The 21093-nt window shown below is 37.7% G+C and overlaps 1 protein-coding gene across 1 annotated transcript; it reads left to right on the top strand.

The window, feature by feature from the left end:
- Window positions 1–227: 227 nt before the first annotated feature.
- Window positions 228–20086, top strand: LOC126779212 (ras-related protein Rab-31). Its single transcript, XM_050503130.1, has 6 exons — window positions 228–422; window positions 13752–13879; window positions 16455–16597; window positions 17100–17244; window positions 17873–17990; window positions 18640–20086. Exons 1-6 carry the CDS (start codon window positions 380–382, stop codon window positions 18744–18746), a joined length of 684 nt encoding a protein of 227 aa, XP_050359087.1. The 5' UTR covers window positions 228–379; the 3' UTR covers window positions 18747–20086.
- The last annotated feature ends 1007 nt before the right edge of the window (window positions 20087–21093 follow it).

Here is a 21093-nt window from a genome sequence, read left to right on the forward strand (position 1 = left end):
TAATGAAGAACTGGAATCACTGTTAAGTATGTTGACAACACAAATAGCTTACAAATAGGCACAAACTCTTTTAACGTAATGCACTTATTTATTCCTAGGTGGCGCTACTTAGCAGACACTTCAATATAACTCAACCAAATTTAAGAAGTCTGTTCGTCATATAATTGTCATTCAATTAATGCTGAATTCAAATTCAGTCGGCTTATCAGACGTGTTTTTCATGTCACACAGTATGGACGTCAATATGTCTTAAAAATAGTTTGTAAGTGCTTAATTGTTTGTTTCTTTGTTGTTATCAATGAAATCTAACAAGACAATGTAATTTTTATTTAACAGTGATAATTTCTGTAGTGTTTTAGTGTAGTGTTATTGTTTCAAAATGAAAGTTGTTGAAGCTAAAATCGTCGTTCTGGGCTCGCAAGGTGAATAATATATTCTTGTTTATTACGATATTAGGAGTTGAAATGAAAGGAAGTTATTCTAATAGTGTATTATATCGTAATGTTACGAAATTGTAACGTAACACTTGAAGAAAATTAAAACAAACTTTTGTTAGCTAGTTTTGGTATGAACGAATATTTAAATTTACTTTTTGATGGCATATAAATATTATTTAATTTTTGAATAAGCGCATAACTAAAAACATAATAATTAACATAAGTTTGTAGTTAGCCAATATTATATAGAATATCATAAATCTTTAAAACAAATTTTATGTATACAGTAAACAAATTTCTATAATAGAGTAAAATCGCTTCCTATTTTTAAAAAGGAACAGTTTGAATTTTACCTAAGTTCATAACAACCAGTTTTCCATTCATTCTCAATAATTTTAAGTTACAGCTTATATCATTTTCTATCTTTTTAATAAAAAATAAATTAAATGAAAATTGAACATGGAAACAGATAGGCTCTATAAAATACATTGTGTATACACTTCAATAAAAAAAAGCTGAGTTGATTTAAAAAAACACTTTCAGGGCTGGAAACTATGAATTACTATATCAAACACAGATTATAAAAATCTGTAGAAATAAAAAGTTTTAGGCATAAAAAGTAAAAACATGTGTCAAAAACATATACTCTTTTTTATCAATTAAGAGTATGCATTAAACAAATAGATCATTATTAGCTTAGTAATTAATTGCTTTTTTTAAAATACCATATATATTAAAGAATAACTGTCTGATTGAATGTCATAGGACCATGGAAATTTGTATATGGGTTAATTTTATACAGTATGTTAGAATTATGGAAGGATTTTTTAAAAATGTAACTCCTAAGGTAGTTTAAGTTTGTTTCGATTTTGATGAAAGAGCTATGGAAATTGGTGCTTAGCAATTCTGAATTATGATGCGAGGGAAGTGAAAAAGTGCTAGTAGCTTTATATAACGTTAACATCAAACAGAAAATAATGTTATATAAAGCTACTAGCATTTTATTGGCAATTATTGAAATTGAAATGTACTTTTAATTGTTAAATATAACATTTAACAATTTAACATTAAATGAAATATACAGCTAATGTACTGACTGATGTTATGAAGTTGAATTGTTTGTATGTTTGATTGCATTTAACATAATTCAATTTTTTTTAATTTGGTATATGAAAGCATAATGGCAAATTAGATACATGCAGAATTCCTCAAAATGAGTTCCTTTGAGCCTTTTTCCCCGAGCATAAGATGAAATATAAACACAAATAAACTCAAGAAAATTTGAGTTTGCCTGGGTTAGAACCCGCAGTCAACAATTAAGATGCACAGGTTCTAGATTGGACCATCTCCACAGTCTGATCTGTGTCTAATCTGAAATTTTACCATGTGTGTATCCACTGAACTTCATTGGAGCAACGTGGTGGAATAATCTCCAAAGATTGGCCTTAAAATGAGAGGAAGCCTGAGCCCAGCAGTAGGACATTTAGTTACCGTAGACATTGGTGCTATAAGAAATATTTAATCACCTTACATTGTCAATGCACAACCAACTTAAGGAACTGAGATGTAACGTCTGTATGCCCCTACCGCACTGGCTCACTGATTCTTCAAACCTGAATACAAAAATACTTGCAGTAGGATATGTAATGAGTGAGAGGCTCCTACCAAGATGGGCTTGCACAAAGCCCTAAAATAAAGCAAGTTTGCCGGATTTTGCTAGTATATATTTTAATTCATTGTATGTGATTAACCTTCTAATCACATAGAATTACTCACCATAGATATTAATGACGGATATAGTTTAATGTGAATGCTAATTATATTAATTAAAGAACCACATATATTAACTATTATGATAATTATTCTAAATGTATTTTAATGAAATTATTCTGTTATACACAATATAATTAATACTTGTAATTAATAGTAATAAAGTAAAAATACTTGTTTATAGTAGACTTGTAAGATCTGCTCCCGTACGTAGTTGACGTGTCTAAGACACGTACGAAACGATTTGCTTCCTCGTTTCTGATACGCACCGCTAAGATCTGGATTGCCCTCCCGACCTCCGTTTTCACCACCACTACAATATGAGTACCTTCTAGAGAGACTTCTAGAGTGAATAGGCATCTTCTAGGCAATCAATCAATCAATCAATCAATCAACAGCCAATCGTTGTCCACTGCTGAACATAGGCCTCTCCCAAGGTGCGCCAAAGCTCCCTGTCCTCCGCCTTCCGCATCCAGTTGGTGCCCGCCACCTTCTTAAGGTCGTCGGTCCACCTGGCTGGAGGGCGCCCTACGCTGCGCTTGCCGATTCGCGGTCTCCACTCTAGGACTCGTCTGCTCCAACGGCCATCGGTCCTACGACATACGTGACCAGCCCACTGCCACTTCAGCCTGCTAATTTTGCAAGCTATGTCGGTGACTCCGGTTCTTTTCCGGATAATCTCATTTCTGATCTTATCCTTCAAAGATACTCCGAGCATAACTCGCTCCATAGCACGCTGAGCGACTTTGAATTTGTGGACTAGTCCCGCAGTTAGTGTCCACGTTTCGGCACCGTATGTCATGGCAGGTAAGACGCATTGGTTGAAGACTTTCGTCTTCAAACATTGCGGTATAGACGACTTGAGGACTTGACGAAGGTTGCCAAATGCTGCCCATCCCAAGCGAATTCTTCGATCGGCTTCCTTCTCAAAGTTGTTCCTACCGACTTGTATTATCTGTCCTAGGTAGGTATATTCACTAACAACTTCGAGAGGTTTCCCCTCGACGTATATCGGTCCCGGCACGACATGCCTATTGAACATGACCTTGGTCTTGTCCAAGTTCATACCGAGACCGACACGCCGGGAAGACTCGCCTAGGCTACGCAGCATTTCGGTGAGTTGTTCCAGCGACTCTGCTATGATGACGATATCGTCGGCAAATCGAAGGTGTGAGATGTACGGGCCGTTTACATTGACTCCATACCTAGTCCAATCCAGCGTTTTGAAAACGTCTTCCAACGCGTTGGTGAACAGTTTCGGGGATATTACATCCCCCTGTCTCACCCCTCTGCGCAGTTGGATCGCCTTCGTCTTACAGTCCTGGATGTGGACAGTCATTGTAGCGGCGTTGTACAGACATCTCAGTACCTCAATATATCTCCAATCGATATGACATCTCTGCAATGAGTCGAGAACTGCCCAGGTTTCGATGGAGTCGAAGGCTTTCTCGTAGTCCACAAATGCCATACACAGCGGCTGATTGTACTCTTCGGTCTTCTGCACAATCTGCCGAACAGTATGGATGTGGTCCACGGTGCTGTAGCCTGATCGAAAGCCGGCTTGCTCTGGGGGCTGCAACTCGTCAAGTCGTCTGGCGAGACGGTTCGTGACGACTCTTGAGAACAGCTTATACACGTGACTCAGGAGGGAGATTGGTCTGTAGTTTTTCAAGAGGGTTTTATCACCTTTCTTGAAAAACAGTACCACCTCACTCCCGCTCCACGTTTCCGGGGTCTTGCCATGTTGGATGACGGAATTAAAGAGGCGTGCTAGCTCTTTCAGGACCGGAGTCCCGCCTGCCTTAAGCAACTCTGTTGTGATTCCGTCATCTCCCGGAGCTTTGTTGTTTTTAAGCTGTTCTAGAGCCGCCCTAATCTCTCCTTGGTCAACGACCGGGAGCTCCTCGGAGTAATGGCGCATAAGAGGGGCGCGCTGGTCATCAATACTGATTCCCACGGGTTTATCCGATCTTGAAGAGAACAACTGCCCATAAAACCTCTCTACTTCTCCGACAATCTCAGGCCTAGAGGTAACGACCCCACCATTTTCAGTTTTAAGTTTTGTCAGACGCGGCCTCCCAAACTTGCGAGCGAACACTTTCGATCCCCGATTTTGCTCAATCGCAGCCTTGATGGCACGGGTATTGGAGCGTCGGAGATCGCGTCGCGTCAGCGTTTTTATTGTTCGGTTTAAGGCCTTATCTGACAAAAACGATGGTAGTTCTCGTCGTTTTCTCATGAGCTCGAGTGTCTCAGCAGAGAGTTTTGGTGCGTTGTCTCTTCTCTGTGGCGGAAAACACTTGCGGGATGTGTTTTGCAGTATTTTGACCAGCGTGTCGGTTCTCTCATCAATGCTGCTTATGGTTTCCAACGCGGTGAATTGATTTTGAAGTTCCATATGGAACTTTTCGGAGCCTTGAGCAGCTTGGAGCATGGTAGGTCGGAGAGTAGACCCCATCATTCTCGATCTTTCGGCTTTTAAGTTGATATTTAGAGTGCCTCGAACCAAGCGGTGATCACTTCCGGTATTAAACCTGTTGATCACTGAAACATCTCTAAATATGTGCCTTTTATTCGAAATGATAAAGTCTATCTCGTTCCTTGTCACGTTATCGGGGCTTCGCCAGGTCCACCTCCTCTGAGGCTTCTTTTGAAAGAAAGAATTCATCAAAAAAAGCCCCTGCGCTTCGAGAAAGTTTACCAGCATTTGCCCCCTGTGATTTCTGCAGCCCAAGCCGTAAGGTCCGACTTTCGATTCACCGCTATCTTGTACTCCCACTTTAGCATTAAAGTCTCCCATAACAACATTGTAGTGGGCCTTCGAGGTGTCGTTGAGGGCCTTTGCGATGTCCTCGTACATCGCTTCGACCACATCATCAGAGTATGTCGAAGTTGGCGCATATACCTGTACGACCTTCAGGGAGTACCTGTCGGAAAGTTTTAGGACAAGGTACGCTACCCGGTTCGACACACTACTGATTTCCACAATGCTGCTAATGAGATCCTTTTTGACTAAAAAACCGACACCACCCTGGGAGAGGTTATCACCTTCGCGGAAGTAGAGTAAGTTACCGGACTCTAGAGTTATCGTGTCCTCCCCCTGTCTTCGGACTTCAGATAACCCCAGTATATGCCAGTTTATATGACTTAACTCTACTTCTAATTCGGCGAGGTGATGGTCCAGCCTCATCGAGCGTCCATTATATGTTGCCATGTTCAGTCGTTTTATACGGTAGCCTGCCGTGAACCGGTGATTCTTAGCACCCCCTGCCCTGCCGATACCGCGACCGCTACCTTGGTCGGGCCTAGCGGGCTTGCCGGTAACTGGGGGCCTTTTTTTGGGCGCATCTGCCATTAAGGGAGGGGTTTGCCCATACTCGCCGCGCTGGGCAGGCGTGTTGGCGAGCGCAGTAGGGGGGTAAGATGTTTATGGGAGGGGGGACGCTGCTGCCCATCCCCCCTTTTCCCCGTCCCTCAGTCGCCTCTTACGACACCCACGGGATGAGATTGGGGGAGTACTATTCTAAGCCGGTACTCCACGGCAACTTCTAGGCAAGCGCGCTCTATATTAGACTGTCTCATCACTTTCCATCAGGTGTGATAACAGTCAAGCGCTAGCTTATATATTAAAAAAAAATAGTATATGAGTTCTCCTGTTTACAAAATATCTGTCCGAAGTATTTAAGCTTAGCTCGTCGATGTAGTGACCGTATACATATATGTCTGCAGATCCTAGGTCCTGGGTTCAAACTTTTTTTTAAATAGTTATTGGGCTATTATAGCTATAGCTACTAAGCATCTACTAGTAGCTACTAAGCAGGGCTATTATAGCTACTAAGCAGCCCGGAGTCTGGATGTTGCCTCAGTCCTGCGCCTGAACGCTTACTGAACGTTCCGGATTGCCGTCCCACTGAATTGTGAGAGTGAAGAAATATAGTGCATCTGCGTTTGCGCTCACTGCCTTGTTCAAAATCGGTTCGGAAGACATCACGTTAGAAAATAAACATACGATACGAAATTGAAACTTTCTAGACTCAGTTTTTTATCTGTGCGTTGATAGTTATTGATTTTATAAGTATAGATATATTATTGGTGTAATCTTTTTTTTTTAAATCAGTGTAAGTTTCTACCTTTGCAGTTTCCATTAAAAAAAACATATTCCGTAATTATTTGAGTATATGGTATGAACACTATCATATTACACAACGCCTGAGCGATCGCCGACAGACCAGATGCAGTATTGCACGCTCCAATTAATTTAATATTTCATATGTCGTCATTAGAAAGATTATATAAAAATAAAACAACAATATATTTAATTCCATTAAATACTCGGAAACGGAAGTGTTATTATTTCGTCAAATATGTTTATTATCATTTAAACGTTACATACGTATTGAAAAAATATTAATTTAATTTTATACAAAATTAATAGTTAGATTGACAAATGGACCACTTGGACGGTATGTGGTCACCACCGCACATAGACATTGGCCTTGTAAAATATATTAAAAACGCTTAAAATCAAATCAAAATATATCTTATTAAAGTACTACTACTTTTGAATAAAAAGACTTGAGTTTTTAAATTTTAAATTACCGGTTCTTAATGTAGATTCTACCGAGAACACAGATAATTAAATACAATTGAATTATTATTTAACTTGCATGGAAATCAATAGGAATACTAACTATCCTTTATTGAGTAATACGCCTTATACCACCCACTAATCGGATATTCTACCGCCAAACAGCAATACTTTGTATTGTTGTGTTCCGGTTTGAAGGGTGTGTGAGCCAGTGTAACTACAGGCACAAGGGTCATAACATCTTAGTACCCAAGGTTGAGCATTGATGTCAGGAATGGTTAATAATTCTTACAGCGACAAAGGCTGGATGATGGTTACTTTTTATCAGGTAGCCTGCCTAGTATATAAAAAAATTCAACTTCATTTTATAAATACAATCAAATATATACAGGTTGTTGACGTTATCGTGAGTATATTTTAGTCTAATATCTTTTATATTTTACATAGCAATGTGATCGTAATAATTGATTCATATCAAGCTTTAAAATTACTTGATAAAAAACCTGACCCCGACACCGATGATATAAATACAACTTGCTTTGTAATTGGTTGGCTTTAAAGTATAATTTTAATATTGAAATTTTTTAGCTTAATATAAAATGAAAGCTTGTACTTTATTTTTTTTATAGGGGCCGTTATTTATTTTTATTTATTTATCGATATAAGAAACGGCATCGGCACAGTCACAAAATTTATAACAAAAATGGTGTAGTAGGCTAGTATAGTATAATTGTACGAGAGAATGATAATGACATCACACTTATAAAATTGAATGACATCACACCTGTGAAAACGAGATGGCCGAGTGGTAAAAACGCGTGAATCTTAATCGATGATCGTGGGTTCAAACCTGGACAATCACTACTGAATTTTCATGTGCTTAATTCGTGATTATAATTCATCTCCTTTTTGACGGTGAACGAAAACATCGTGAGGAAACCTGCATGTGTCTCTGCCACATGTGAATTCCATCAACTTTAAAAATGAAAGTAATATTATAATGCATTACACTCAAACTAATAAAGCTGGGAAGAAATAAAAAACAGAAATAAAGTAAAAAGAAAATATAACAATCAAACTTAATTGTTAGTGGTCACCATCACGATTAGACATTTGAGATAAGAATTATAAATCATTAATTACATCGCCAATGCGCCACCAACCTTGGGAACTATGATGTCATTTCCCTTGTGCCTGTAGTTCACTGGCTTGCTCTTCATACCGGAACTCAATGATACAAATAAAGCTGTTTGTCGGTAGAATATCTGTTGTGGTATCAAACGTCCTTGAAAAAAGCCGTACCATCTTAAATGTGTAATTGTTCGAGTGCGCGCATATCCTGTGCTTGTAATTATGTGCGTGCATGTTTGTGTGTGTATGAATATTTATGTGCGATTCTTATAGATTACACAAAAACTAAAAGAATTTTGTTATAAGAATAATGTGTGTATCTGTGTGCCTGTCTCTAGCATCTTATCTCCTTACGGATTAACCTATTTAGATTTAGTTTTTTTTTGTTTGAAAGATGACTCTTCTTAGCTATGATTTAATGCTGTTCAGCTGTTTGAAGATCATCAGCTCTTTTCTAGTTGTTGAAGGGATGTGAGTAACTTCTACTGGTCCGATCGATTTGATATTTAGTATCATGTGAATTAAATATTACAATAATATGGTAACTGTTGCTGCAGTATCATCTGGAATCAGCAGGAACTCCAATGAATAGGTTATATATATACTTTTTAGAGATTTTTGTTGTACTTAGTTCTTATTAATTTTTCTTTATACTATACAGTAAGGTATATAGTATGCTTTATCATGTTTCGGTGTGATGGGCAAGTGTGTCAGCACCATTATTTTTATAATAATTGTTTAATTATGACTGGCTGGCTGGGTTAGTTGCTAGCTTAAGGCTGCCGGCTCTGTTTTGGGCTCAAAGCCCGAGTCGTCTATTAAAATCGAGCAACAAGAATTATACATTTATGTTTCCTTTTTTCATTACTTGCTTACTAATATATATATATAAAAATATAAGGAATGAAAAAAGGTTGTAATATCGGTGGAGTTTTAGCGTCATGGGGGTTCTAAATACATATGAGAGAGAGACAAACTATCTTTGTCTCTCTTTTCTCAAGATTGTTGAAAGTCGCATGCGATGGTTTACGTTTGTGATGTGATGAAGACCACGTTGTAAGGAGGGCTTTGACAATATCAATACTATTATAAAACAAAGTCCCCAGCCGCGTATGTCTGTGTGAACGCGATAAACTAAAAACTACCGTACGGATGTGATTCATAAGGAAGATTAATGTTGACAATGTCGGAAAAAATCATGCCGACTGGGAGTTTTACTGGCGTGCGCCGCCCCTCCCGATTTCAACGGAGTCCTAAGCCGAGGTCCGGCCTCACAGGACTTAGGACGTCCGTCTCTCTTGAGCCCTGTGTGGCTTCCAACATCCGGCTGAGTTCAACTCGCCCATCCTGCCCGATGACGCTGTAGAGGCCAGTAAGGCCAACAGTATTACACAATCCGAAAAAAAGGCGTGCGCCGCGTAAACCATTAGAGTTATATGTATTACGATACATATATATTTTTTATATATCGGGAAAGCAAATGACTGCACTCCACCTGATGGTAAGTGGTAGTGGAGTCCAAATGCGACGACGCTAGTGCAATCGGGAAGAATGTTCTGCACTAGTCGCTCCCGCCTTGCCAGCCCGCATGAGACTCTTCACGCCTCGTTTGATGGAACCCAGGTTGTAAAAGAATTCCATATTTTAGTGGTGCGACAAAGAAAAGAGTTGCCAAATTTCTTCGTGTGCGATGGAATTGATGTAAGGCGGTGACATCGAGAGCCAGTAAAGGAAAGGAAAGGAAGCGGGAATGTGGGAGAATAATTCCTCAGAGCACTTGCCGTGATACATTCTATAGAAACCGCTTAGCGCTGCTATCACTCGATACATATACGTTTTATGTAGACCGTTATTCTACCGGTGCGAAGCCGGGGCGGGTAGCTAGTAGTATATAAAGGAAATCAAAGGTCGCCTGTTCTTGCTCATGTTTTAAGTATATTAATATTTTGATATATTTAACACACATTGTGTTTTTAAATTGTAATATTTTTTTTATTTGTCATACTTTCTTTTATTCTGCTTCATGTTATACAGCCACTTTTGCATTTATTTTTAGCAATATTCTTAATATTATAAATCCTTCCTTATCTTATTCAGTAGCAACGTTATCAGATTTGAAATCCGCGAGATATGTGATGTAATCCACGTGTTTTTACTGTCATTGATAAAATTATCAATAAAGTTTAAGCAAAATTTGTATATTACTATTTTGGGGGAAACTATGGAATGGACTCTCCTCAAAATGGAGAGAAGGCCTTAGCCCAGCAGTGGGGCATTAACAGGCTGTTACTGTTGGAAATATATTTAGGTATATATACGAATGCGTGAATCTTAATCGATGATCGTGGGTTCAAACCCGGGCAAGCACTGAATTTTCATGTGCTTACTTTGTGTTTATAATTCATCTCGTGCTTGACGGTGAAGGAAAACATCGTGAGGAAACCTGCATGTGTCTAATTTCATTGAAATTCTGCCACATGTGTATTCTACCAACCCGCATTGGAGCAGCGTGGTGGAATAAGCTCCAAACCTTCTTCTCAAAAGGGAGAGGGGGCCTTAGCCCAGCAGTGGCACATTAACAGGCTGCTACTGTTATATACACTAAACTGGCTACCCGTCTCGACTTCGTACGAATGAAATAAGAGTTGTTTGCTTCACCATCGCAGCGTAGGTGACGTTGACGGTGACCAATCTAATCTAAACTATTTATTGACCAGCCCAGGAATCTAATCTACAAACATACACAAGAATATTCATTAACCTCGGCCCAGCCGTGTAGGAGGGATCTAAAGACACAGTGCCTACAAAATAATGATGATGTTCTCCAGACCGATTTCGGCCATGGCGGCCAAACTCAAGAGAGATTAGCCAACTACGCAGGAGATATTATAGTGCATGAGTGTACGACAAACTGAAAGAGTTCAGGCGCAGGACCAACGGCTTTACGTGCTTTTCGAGACACGGGAAAACACACACACACTATACGCACTTCCAACTTCCAGACTCCGGGCTGCTACTGAGAATTTTCGATAGAAAAACTCGATAACTTTTTATTGGCCCGACTTGGGATTTGAACCCAGAAGTGGGATCTGCGGCCTTATATCTTACCACTACACTAATGAGGCAGACGAGTTTTTTATATACATAATAATGTTATATACATAAATACAAAAGCCGAGATGGCCCAGTGGTAAGAATGCGTGAATCTTAACCGATAAGCGTGGGTTCAAACCCGGGCAAGCACCACTGAATTTTCATGTGCTTAATTTGTGATTATAATTCATCTCGTGCTTTACGGTTAAGGAAAACATCGTGAGGAAACCTGCACGTGTCTAATTTCACTGAAATTCTGCCACATGTGAATTCTACCAACCCGCATTGGAGCAGCGTGGTGTAATAAGCTCCAAACCTTCTCCTCAAAAAGAGGAGAGAAGGCCTTTAGCCCAGCAGTGGGACATGCACAGGCTGTTACGGTTACTGTACATAAATATATTCCGTAGCGAAATGTCCTTCAAGGCCATTTGTATATAGATAAAGATTGTCAGCCATTATAACTCTACTACCACTCGAAGATATAGGAGACATTATCCCAGAAGTGGGACATTCAGTGTGTTAAATTACTTTCATATAAATTGAAATGATTATATATTTTAAATACTTATTTTAGTAAATCAAGGTGTAAGCCTAGTTAGAATAACCTATAACCTTACTATGTCTGTTAAGGTTCGCCTGATTAAAACCGGTCGTACAAGGTTACATCGTATATCAATGAAAAAACGACTATATAAGAATGTAAATAAATTCTTAAATCGATCGATGATTTTTTTTTTTTTTTTTTAAATATGTAGGCGGACGGGCAATTGGGCCACTTGATGGTGATCACCATCGGCTATAGACATTGGTGCGGTGTGAAATATTAAACGTTCCTTTCAGCTCCAATGCGCCACAAACTTTGGGAACTAAGATGTTATGTCCCTTGTGTCTGTAGTTGCAAAGTTTCTGCTGCTTAGCGGTAGAATATGCAATGGGTGATACCTACTGGATACTTGCACAAAGCTTAAACGCCAAGTTAACGCCATTTGTGTGATACACGGTTCGTTCGTATAGTGGCCAGCATTGGCTACATATTACTTAGTCCTGGGTTCATATCTCTCAGTTCAAATACAAACGAATTTCGTCTGTTATCCAACGGTTTTACAACAGGATCCCAGAAAAAGTTCAAACTGCCTCTGATGCAATATTAAACAATAAATTGTAAATGAACGTCTGTGTGATGTTCATGTATGGAATGAAGGTGTGCTACATTAAGAATGAAACGAATGCCTCCTCGTTAAGACGGAAAGGGTACCGCTGGTTTTTTGTGGGTATTCTGATGTTGGGGGCCTATTCGGCTTCTTGGACACCGGCGAGCCCCACATGCCCCCCCACTGATCCCGTGGGGGAAACGCGTAACGCGTTTTTCCAGCGTTAAAAAAAGTGTAGCTTAATGTTGCCAACTTGAAAAATGTCAAAAATATACCAAATGCTTCTGTGGCTTGTATCTACGAACGCTAAATGAAATCGAATTTTTCATCAGTTGAGAATTCTCATTTTGTATAGTAAATTAAAGTTAGCAAACCGAGAAGTTTCACATGAAACACGCACACATTATTTCAGAGATAAGTTAAAATTATGCTTTTTTATATTATAGGTAGACGGAAGATCATATGGGCCACCTTATGGTAAGTGGTCACCAACGCCCATAGACATTGGTATTGTAAGAAATGTTAACCATCCCCTACATCGCCAATGTCCCTTGTGCCTGTAATTACACTGGCTCTCTCACTCACCCTTCAAACCGGAGCACAACAATACCAAGTACTACTGTTTCGCGGTAGAATATCTGATGAGTGGTTGATACCTACCCAGACGAGCTTGCACAAAGCCCTACCTATAAGCTAAATTTAATATTTTTAATGGTAAATCACTTGAAAAACTCAATTTAGCCATAAATAATGCTAACGTGACACTCAAATTTCTAATCGGCGGTAGTTCTTAAGATCTCTTATTATGGTTTTAAATACGTATGTAACTGTAATGCTTCTAAATTGAATAAATGAATTTGACGTGAAGCGAATACGAAACAATTGAATCAGTTAAACAGTTAAGTTTTAACATTAATGTAATTAAAATATAATTAATAACGCGTCTTCGCTGAACTCTCAAATTCCGTTATCTCGATCCGGTAGCTTTATATAAAACTGACTAATTATAAGTGCTTGTAAAATTCTTTAATTTGTTTATTTACTTTGTTTTTTTACTAAAAAGCCAACGTTATATACTAAGAGAAACATTTTGTTAATGCTTATATAAAATAGTGTTACAAAGGATTTATCCAATTATAGTATAACTCAACATGCAAATAAACAGTAACAGCCTGTTAATGTCCCACTGCTGGGCTACAGCTTCCTCTCCCTTTTGAGGAGAAGGTTTGTAGCTTATTCCACGACGCTGCTCCAATGCGGGTTCATAGAAGTTTTTTTAATATATATTAAGCATCCAGAAGTGAAATTGATTTTATAAAAACTTTCAATTAGTCTTTATTTAAAAATAGAACACCAAATCATACAAATAAATATTTATCATACAAATAACTCACTCAATTGCTCATAAAAATCCAAATAACACATTTGAACACATTCAACAATAATGAATTAATGACCTTACATTTCTATCCATCAACAAAATGGCGGTCTTTAACAAGTTCGCGTATATTTTTTAACAACACTATTGTAGTGATCAAGGAATCCCCTAACTGTATATATATATATGTTTTCTTTTTTCAGGCGTCGGCAAAACAAGTCTTGTGGTACGTTACATAGGCAAGATGTTCTCAAAGCACATTTCGCCCACCATCGGAGCCTCGTTCTTCACATGCAACATCAACCTCGAAGATGCGAGAATTAAACTCCAGGTGAGGTTCTACACTGGCCTCCAAAAAAATCGACCCACCTACATTTTTTGTAAAAAAGCTATCGTATGGTTTTAAACTACCACATATTTATATTTTTAAGATTGATAATGAAAAAATGCAATTGTAGGATTGTACAAAAACAGAAATAGTGCGCAAAAAATAGGTTTTTAGGTAAATATGTGACAAAACACGAAAACACAAAATTTTACGCAATTTAATTTTTTTGTGTACAAAACGATTATGCCGTTTGTTTTTAAATTTGGGTGCCTAAATCTTACTTTAATAGGGAGTGTTTCCTCCTCTTGACCTAATCACTGCCTGCATACGCCTATTAAGTGACCTGATTAGCTTTTTAATGTCTTCCTGTGGGGTTCGTTGCCATTCTTCAGTTAGGGCAGCTTCCAGTTGATTCAGGGTTTCCGGAATTGGATTTCGTGCTCGAACCGTACGTTTTAGCTGGTCCCAGAGGTGCTCTATCGGGTTTAAGTCCGGACTATTGGCTGGCCACTGCATAACTGGAATTTCGACTTCCCTGAGATAGTCTTTAACAATTCTAGCGACGTGAGGTCGTGCGTTGTCGTGCATAAGTTGGAAATTATCCCCAATATATCCAGCGTAAGGCATCACATGAGGCTCCAGAATGTCCGTTATGTAAGTTTCAGCATTAACAGCACGATTACGGAAAAAAACCAGCTCTGTGCGTCCCGTCAAAGAAATACCTCCCCAAAACATTGTAGAGCCTCCACCAAATCGGACTGTTTCTCGAATGCAACACTGAGAGTAGCGTTCTCCTGGCCTTCGCATGACGTTACGTCGTCCATCAGAGCCTACTAGAGACATTCGGCTTTCATCACTGAACAATACTGTCTCCCATTGGTCCAGTGTCCAATCGACGTGCTGCCTAGCAAATTGTAGTCTTGCTTGTCGATGGGATGCTGTGAGTTTTGGTCCTGTTGCTAGCTTGTGAGGGGTTAAGTTTTGCTCTCGAAGTCTTCTTCTTACAGTATTTTCACTCATAGACACTCCACGACTTTCTCGGAGTCTACCTTGAACGTCAACAGCCGAAAGATGTCGGTTCTTAAAGACGTCAAACCAATAAAGCGGTCATCGGTCGGGTTCGTGACACGCCCCCTGCCAGATCCTGGTCTCCGGCGATACTCCCCAGTCTCCAAGTAGCGTTTGTACACTCTTCGCACCGCTGAACGACTTAATTTTAGTGTTCTAGCCACATTTCGCTGACTTAACCCCTCATGAATAAGAGCTACGACTTGAGCAGCTTCTGCTTCAGTAGTATCCATTTTTTATGTTGAAACTTATTAAAATTATTGTTTCAACAAAGTTTCATACACTTAATCAATAATAAACATCGAACCGAGATGACTCCGCGTTAAGAACTGGAAATAAACTAACCATGCACTTTGTGCACAAAGTAACGTTTTCTTATCAATACTTTAAAAATATTCCAAATATCCTCAATAACACTTACAACTCCTCCAAATCAATATCAAGTGGGTAATAAAATGTTAAATGTATGTCCCATAAGTAAAACAATCCACCTAGGTCGTCGCATAGTTAAGATAACAACTTTGTAAGTAAAAAAATACGGGTGGGTCGATTTTTTTGGCGGCCAGGTATATAAAAACTTTTGTAGCTTATAGACGTGATTATATACCAAATAGATTCTGCCTCTGTGTGAGTGTGTTGGGTGATATGTCCATTTTTGTACCCATGGCGATATGTATGCAAAATTTCATAACGGTCGGTTGAGTCACTAAAACAAACAATCACACTTTCGCATTTATATACAAATAATAATATCGTGGGACTTATTCACACACGGCCATCTGATCCCAAACTAATCAGAACTCGTACTATGGAAACCAGACAACTGATATACTACATATTCTACTTTTCTTTTGTAAATACATACTTATATAGATAATTACACACAGACTCAGGACAAACAGATATGTTCATGCACACAAATGTCTGTGAAAGGCAATATCTACCAACCACGCCAATCGGCTCGTCGACAATTATAATACACGCGCTCGCACATACACAGACACACACACACACACACACACACACACAATAAGTCGAGATATATTTATTCTTCGTTCGGAAAGACTTGGAGAGGTAAAAACAGCCAAAGAACAATTAAAAACATAATCAGATAAAATAAGTTATAAAAACATGAATTTAATACGTAATACAAATAATACAAAAAACTTTAATTCAATAATCTATTAATAATATTTTTAAATTTAATGGAAGGCCTGAAATATATAATACTTCTTTAAATTAATATATTGCAGGAACAATATTTATTAATTCCTATTTTCCCATAGGCAATTCCCATTTTTTTAAGGAAATTACTAACACACCTGTTTACCCCCCCAATAACAGTACTTGTTAATTAAGCTTGTGTCAGGAGTGGGGACAATAGCCTAAGGGGCAAAATCGAACCTACGACTTTTACGTGTATACCATCAGTATATATTTTTATTTCCAAAGAATTTTAACCATTTGTACAGATTAAAGATGTCAGAGAAATTTGATTGTGATTTTAAAGGTATGGGACACAGCCGGCCAAGAGAGGTTCCGGTCCATGGCTCCCATGTACTACAGGAACGCGAACGCAGCTCTACTGGTCTACGATATCACCAGCGCGAACAGCTTCGCCTCCATCAAGGGCTGGGTCAAGGAGTTGCAGAGGTTAGTTGAATTAAAAGGAACACCATGGAATTTCCATGTATTTAATTCGTGTTTATAATTCATCTCGTGCTCAGTAGTGAAGAAAACCATCGTGAGGAAACCTACATGTGTCTAATTTCACCTAAAGTCTACCACACGTGTATCCACTAACCTGTGTTATAGCGTGGTGGACTGAGCTCTAAAACTTCTGAAAAAGGAGCTTTAGCCAAGCTGGAGAACAATTATAAGCTGCTACTTTACTCTGTGTATTTTTTACAATAGTGTATTTGCAGTTCTTGTTTTAATTTATATAAAAATGTAGAGGTTTTTGTTAAAAGGACGAATAACCCATCTGAAAGAAAGTGGTCACCACCTCCCATTAACAATTAGATTGGCTCACACGACCTTCAAACCTTCGTGGTAGAATATATGTTGAGTGAGTTATTACGACTTCCTGTATAAACCAAACACGGGCACACAGTCACCAATAATGATGGAGTAAAACTTAAGTTTCTCCTTCCAGTAACGTACCGGACCCAATGATACTCTCGCTGGTGGGCAACAAGTGTGACCTGGAGTCATGTCGCGCGGTCACACAGAGCGAGGCGTCGCAGTACGCGGCCTCCATCGGGGCCGCTTACTGCGAAACGTCCGCGCTGCACGACCAGGTACGGAAGATTTCGGACACGGCGGCCAATCTCAAGTGAGATCAGCCACAGATGCGCTCTCTATTCTCTCACTCTTATAAAAATAGGTCAGCAAATCCGGCACGACTGGAAGAGTTCAGTTGCTGGACCAACGGCTTCACATGCACACCGAGGAGTGTAGTGTTTTTTTTTATAATTCGCAATTCGACTGACCAGATCTTCTGACTTATTTCCAAACATACGATGTATATTGCTGATTGACAATTTATAATTAACGTCAATCGATAGTATTTGTTTGTTATTGATAGTATCTGAAAAAACCGAGATGGTCTAGTGGTTAGAACGTGAATCTTAACCGACGATCGTAGGTTCAAACCCGGGCAAGCACCGCTGAATTTTCATGTGCTTAATTTGTTTTTATATGAATTATAAAAAATCTTGTGCTTGGAAACCTGCATGTGTTTAATTTCATTGAAATTCTGCCACATTTGTATTCTACCAACCCGCATTGGAGCAGCGTGGTGGAATAAGCTATAAACCTTCTCCTCAAAAGGGAGAGGAGGCCTTTGCCCAGTAGTAGGACATTAACATGCTGTTACTAATAGTACCTGTATAACGATAATGGAATTTGTCAGAACGTATGTTCCAGGGTATAGACCAAGTGTTCCTGAACACGGCGTCGGAACTCTTGACGCTGTCCTCGTCCAGCCTCGTCGCCTCTCTGCGCTCCTACGACTCGACGGAATACGATGAGAAGTTACCCATAGGTGCGTATGTGTACAATTAAGGGTTTAAGGATTTATCCATGGAGCAGCTTAGGTGTTAGTTGGTGGTACGAAATATTGAGTAGTAACTATTCGTTCCGGCTTCGCACGGGTAGGTAATAAGAAATGTGTATTTTTGATAGGATTTGCGTAAAATCCGTTGTAATAATAAATACTGTCACAAATTTTAAGTAAATCGGGCGGGTAGTTAGGTTTATATACATATATATATTATAAGGTTAGCATGTAAGGGATGCTTATTACTTCTTAAAGTGGCAATGTGTATGGGTGGTGATGGTCGCTCATTTGTCAGTTTATCTATTTTAAATAATAAGAAACAAAGACTCAGAGGCAACCGAAACGAATTATTGATGCAAAGGGGGAAGTTACATCTCGTGCAGATCTCAAAAATGAGATAACACTTAGCCCAGCCGTGGGACATTTAGAAGCCGTTACTGTACGTGTTTGAAATGAATTAATTCGGATAAAAAAAAATGTAAAATTAAGTCTGTGGAGAAGGATGTATTAATAATAAATTAAATATGCTTAATTTCACGCTTCAAACGTTTCGCACAAACGTTACACACATTAAACTATTATCAAGTTGTCAAGTGACGATATATAAATAATAATAAAATTATAATAATTTCAGGTATTCCGTCAGAAGAAAAGGCGACACACACGGGGAAGATAGAGCTCCCGGCGTGGAGTGGGGGGGACGTCAAACACGGGGAGACGCAGCGGAACCTGTGCTGCTAGCGCTCGCACTGACCATCAGCTATACCTCGAAGCACATTGCGTGCGAATTATACACTAACTATTGTATATATCATGTCTGTAATTACACCGGTATACCTTTTATCCACTCGTGTTGCGTGGTGGTGGCCTCAAAACTCTTCAAGTCGAAGCTTTTGAAACACAGGACACTTAAAAAACGATATAGCTTATTAATGACAGATAATTTTATTGATATTTAAAGAAACGATTCGTATAAATTGTCTCACGATATGAAATCAAGTTATAGTTGTTTGCAGTTTCTCGTCAATGACTTTAAATTAAACAATATATATCAATAAATTAATTGTTTATATCGTAATACATATGGTATACGCGGCGCATGTTTGTGAAGCTCCCAGTCGGCATGTTTTTTTACAAAATCTTCACCAATCATCGTCATATTTCAGACAATTTACAGAAAACATTAATGTATGATACGCCTAAACCTTTCTTATGAAACACTCTGTTCATTGGTGAAAACCGTATGAAAATCCTTGAAAAATCTTGCCGTATTAATTATAATTATTTTATACATTCCTATAAATAATCTAATATTAAGTTCTTTTGAATATTTATTAATAAAAATAACCAATAAAATAGTATATTTCGTTTTTAAAAACTGACCTTATATACTTTTTACAATATGGCAGCTGACGTCAGCAATATTTTTATGGCGTGAAGTAAAATTCTTATATGTTTACATGTTTAAACCGAACTATTATATTATCCTTAAGGTCTTTAAGGCCTTTTATCCTGATTAGCAGATTGTATATAAGAAAATTTAAAACATTTTTATCTAGCGAACTAAACTAGTTGCCAATACAAAACTAAACTAAATTAGTTATATATTATAGTGCACAAGTGTGTGCGCAAGCACAAGTGCACTCTCTATTCCCTAGCTCACATAATCCGATGGGACGGAAATCCGACACGACCGGAAAGAGTTCAGGCACAAGACCAACGCTTTACGTGCTTTCCGAGGCACGGGGTATACACACTTCCAACTTCGTGACCCCGAGCTGCTACTGAGAATTTTCTGAAAGAAAAACTCAATAACTTTTTATTGGCCCGACCCGGGAATCGAACCTCTGGGTCAACGGCCTTATCAATCCTACTTATATTATATAAATGTTTGTGGTATAGGTTATTTGTTATTCAATATTACCTAAACTATACGGATTCTTATAAAATCGATTGTATAATAAACTGAACATAAAATTAGCTGAAACTCATAGTAATGTAATGAAATACACGAACCATTTGAAAATACTTTTTATAATTTTTATTACCAATATATTATTATATAATCTAAATAACTAATCAACTAATGTTTTATATACAGACATCAATCTACATTATATAATGTAATATATATATATATATAAATTCTTTCACATTTTCTTATCAATTTATGTAGATTTAACTCGTGAAAATTATGAATACATATATAAATAATTATTATCATATATTCATTTCGAATATATTTGTATTCTTTTTTAAATGTTATAGTATATATTTTTAAATGTTCAATGTCTATTATATAATAATAGAATTATAACAAAAGATAATTAAACAATTATTATTATTACAAAAGATAACTATGAAAATTTTTTTGTTTTTTTTTTTTTTTGATTGTGACCCGATGCTGATGCCCATAATGCCGGCCGCATTTCCGCGCTGTAAATGTTTGTTGTTTGTTGTTGTATTATGTAATTTGTATTTATTATGTATAATCCGTGGTTTTTTTTATCACTTAAATTTGAAATCATTTTTGTATTATCAATGGTGTATGAGTCGAAACTTTTTTACATTACTTGTATGTATTATTTCGAGTATTTAAAGATTTATAAATATTGACCAATAATATTATTATATAATGTATGTTTTGTAATGTAAATAATATGCAAAATATAATGATGAATTAAATATAATGATGAATTAAAGAAAGATAAGATGTTCTTTTGTTGTCTTAATGTATTTTAATGAATAATATTTCAGAAAATTTAAATTAATATTTTGCAAGATTGTATTGCAAATGTTAATCTAACACCGTTTCGGAATTTAGATTCTACCAAGAACAACAAGAAACTATGTAGTTGCTCTTTTGAATCGATTCAATTATATACAATTAAATTTATATATTATAAAGCTTGAAATATTTAATATTTGATTAGAGTTTTATCTATACGACTTTTTAAGGGAAATGATAAGTAAATATTGCTGTCTTCTTCTTTCGAATGTCAAATCCATAATGACAGAAAGTAACTTTAATTTAACTAAACAGTTGGATTAATATTACTTTAATTTTAAATGTAAAATTTACTCGACA

The sequence above is a fragment of the Nymphalis io genome, chromosome 28 (genome assembly GCF_905147045.1).
Source record: "Nymphalis io chromosome 28, ilAglIoxx1.1, whole genome shotgun sequence".
Lineage (NCBI taxonomy): Eukaryota > Metazoa > Arthropoda > Insecta > Lepidoptera > Nymphalidae > Nymphalis > Nymphalis io.

Bases quoted from the DNA above. Each gene is read 5' to 3' on its own strand.
- LOC126779212 (XM_050503130.1), top strand. From the start codon at position 380: ATGAAAGTTGTTGAAGCTAAAATCGTCGTTCTGGGCTCGCAAG. The intron at 423-13,751 runs GTGAATAATATA...TTCTTTTTTCAG, and splicing joins CGTCGTTCTGGGCTCGCAAG to GCGTCGGCAAAACAAGTCTT. The intron at 17,245-17,872 runs GTACGGAAGATT...CGTATGTTCCAG, and splicing joins CGTCCGCGCTGCACGACCAG to GGTATAGACCAAGTGTTCCT.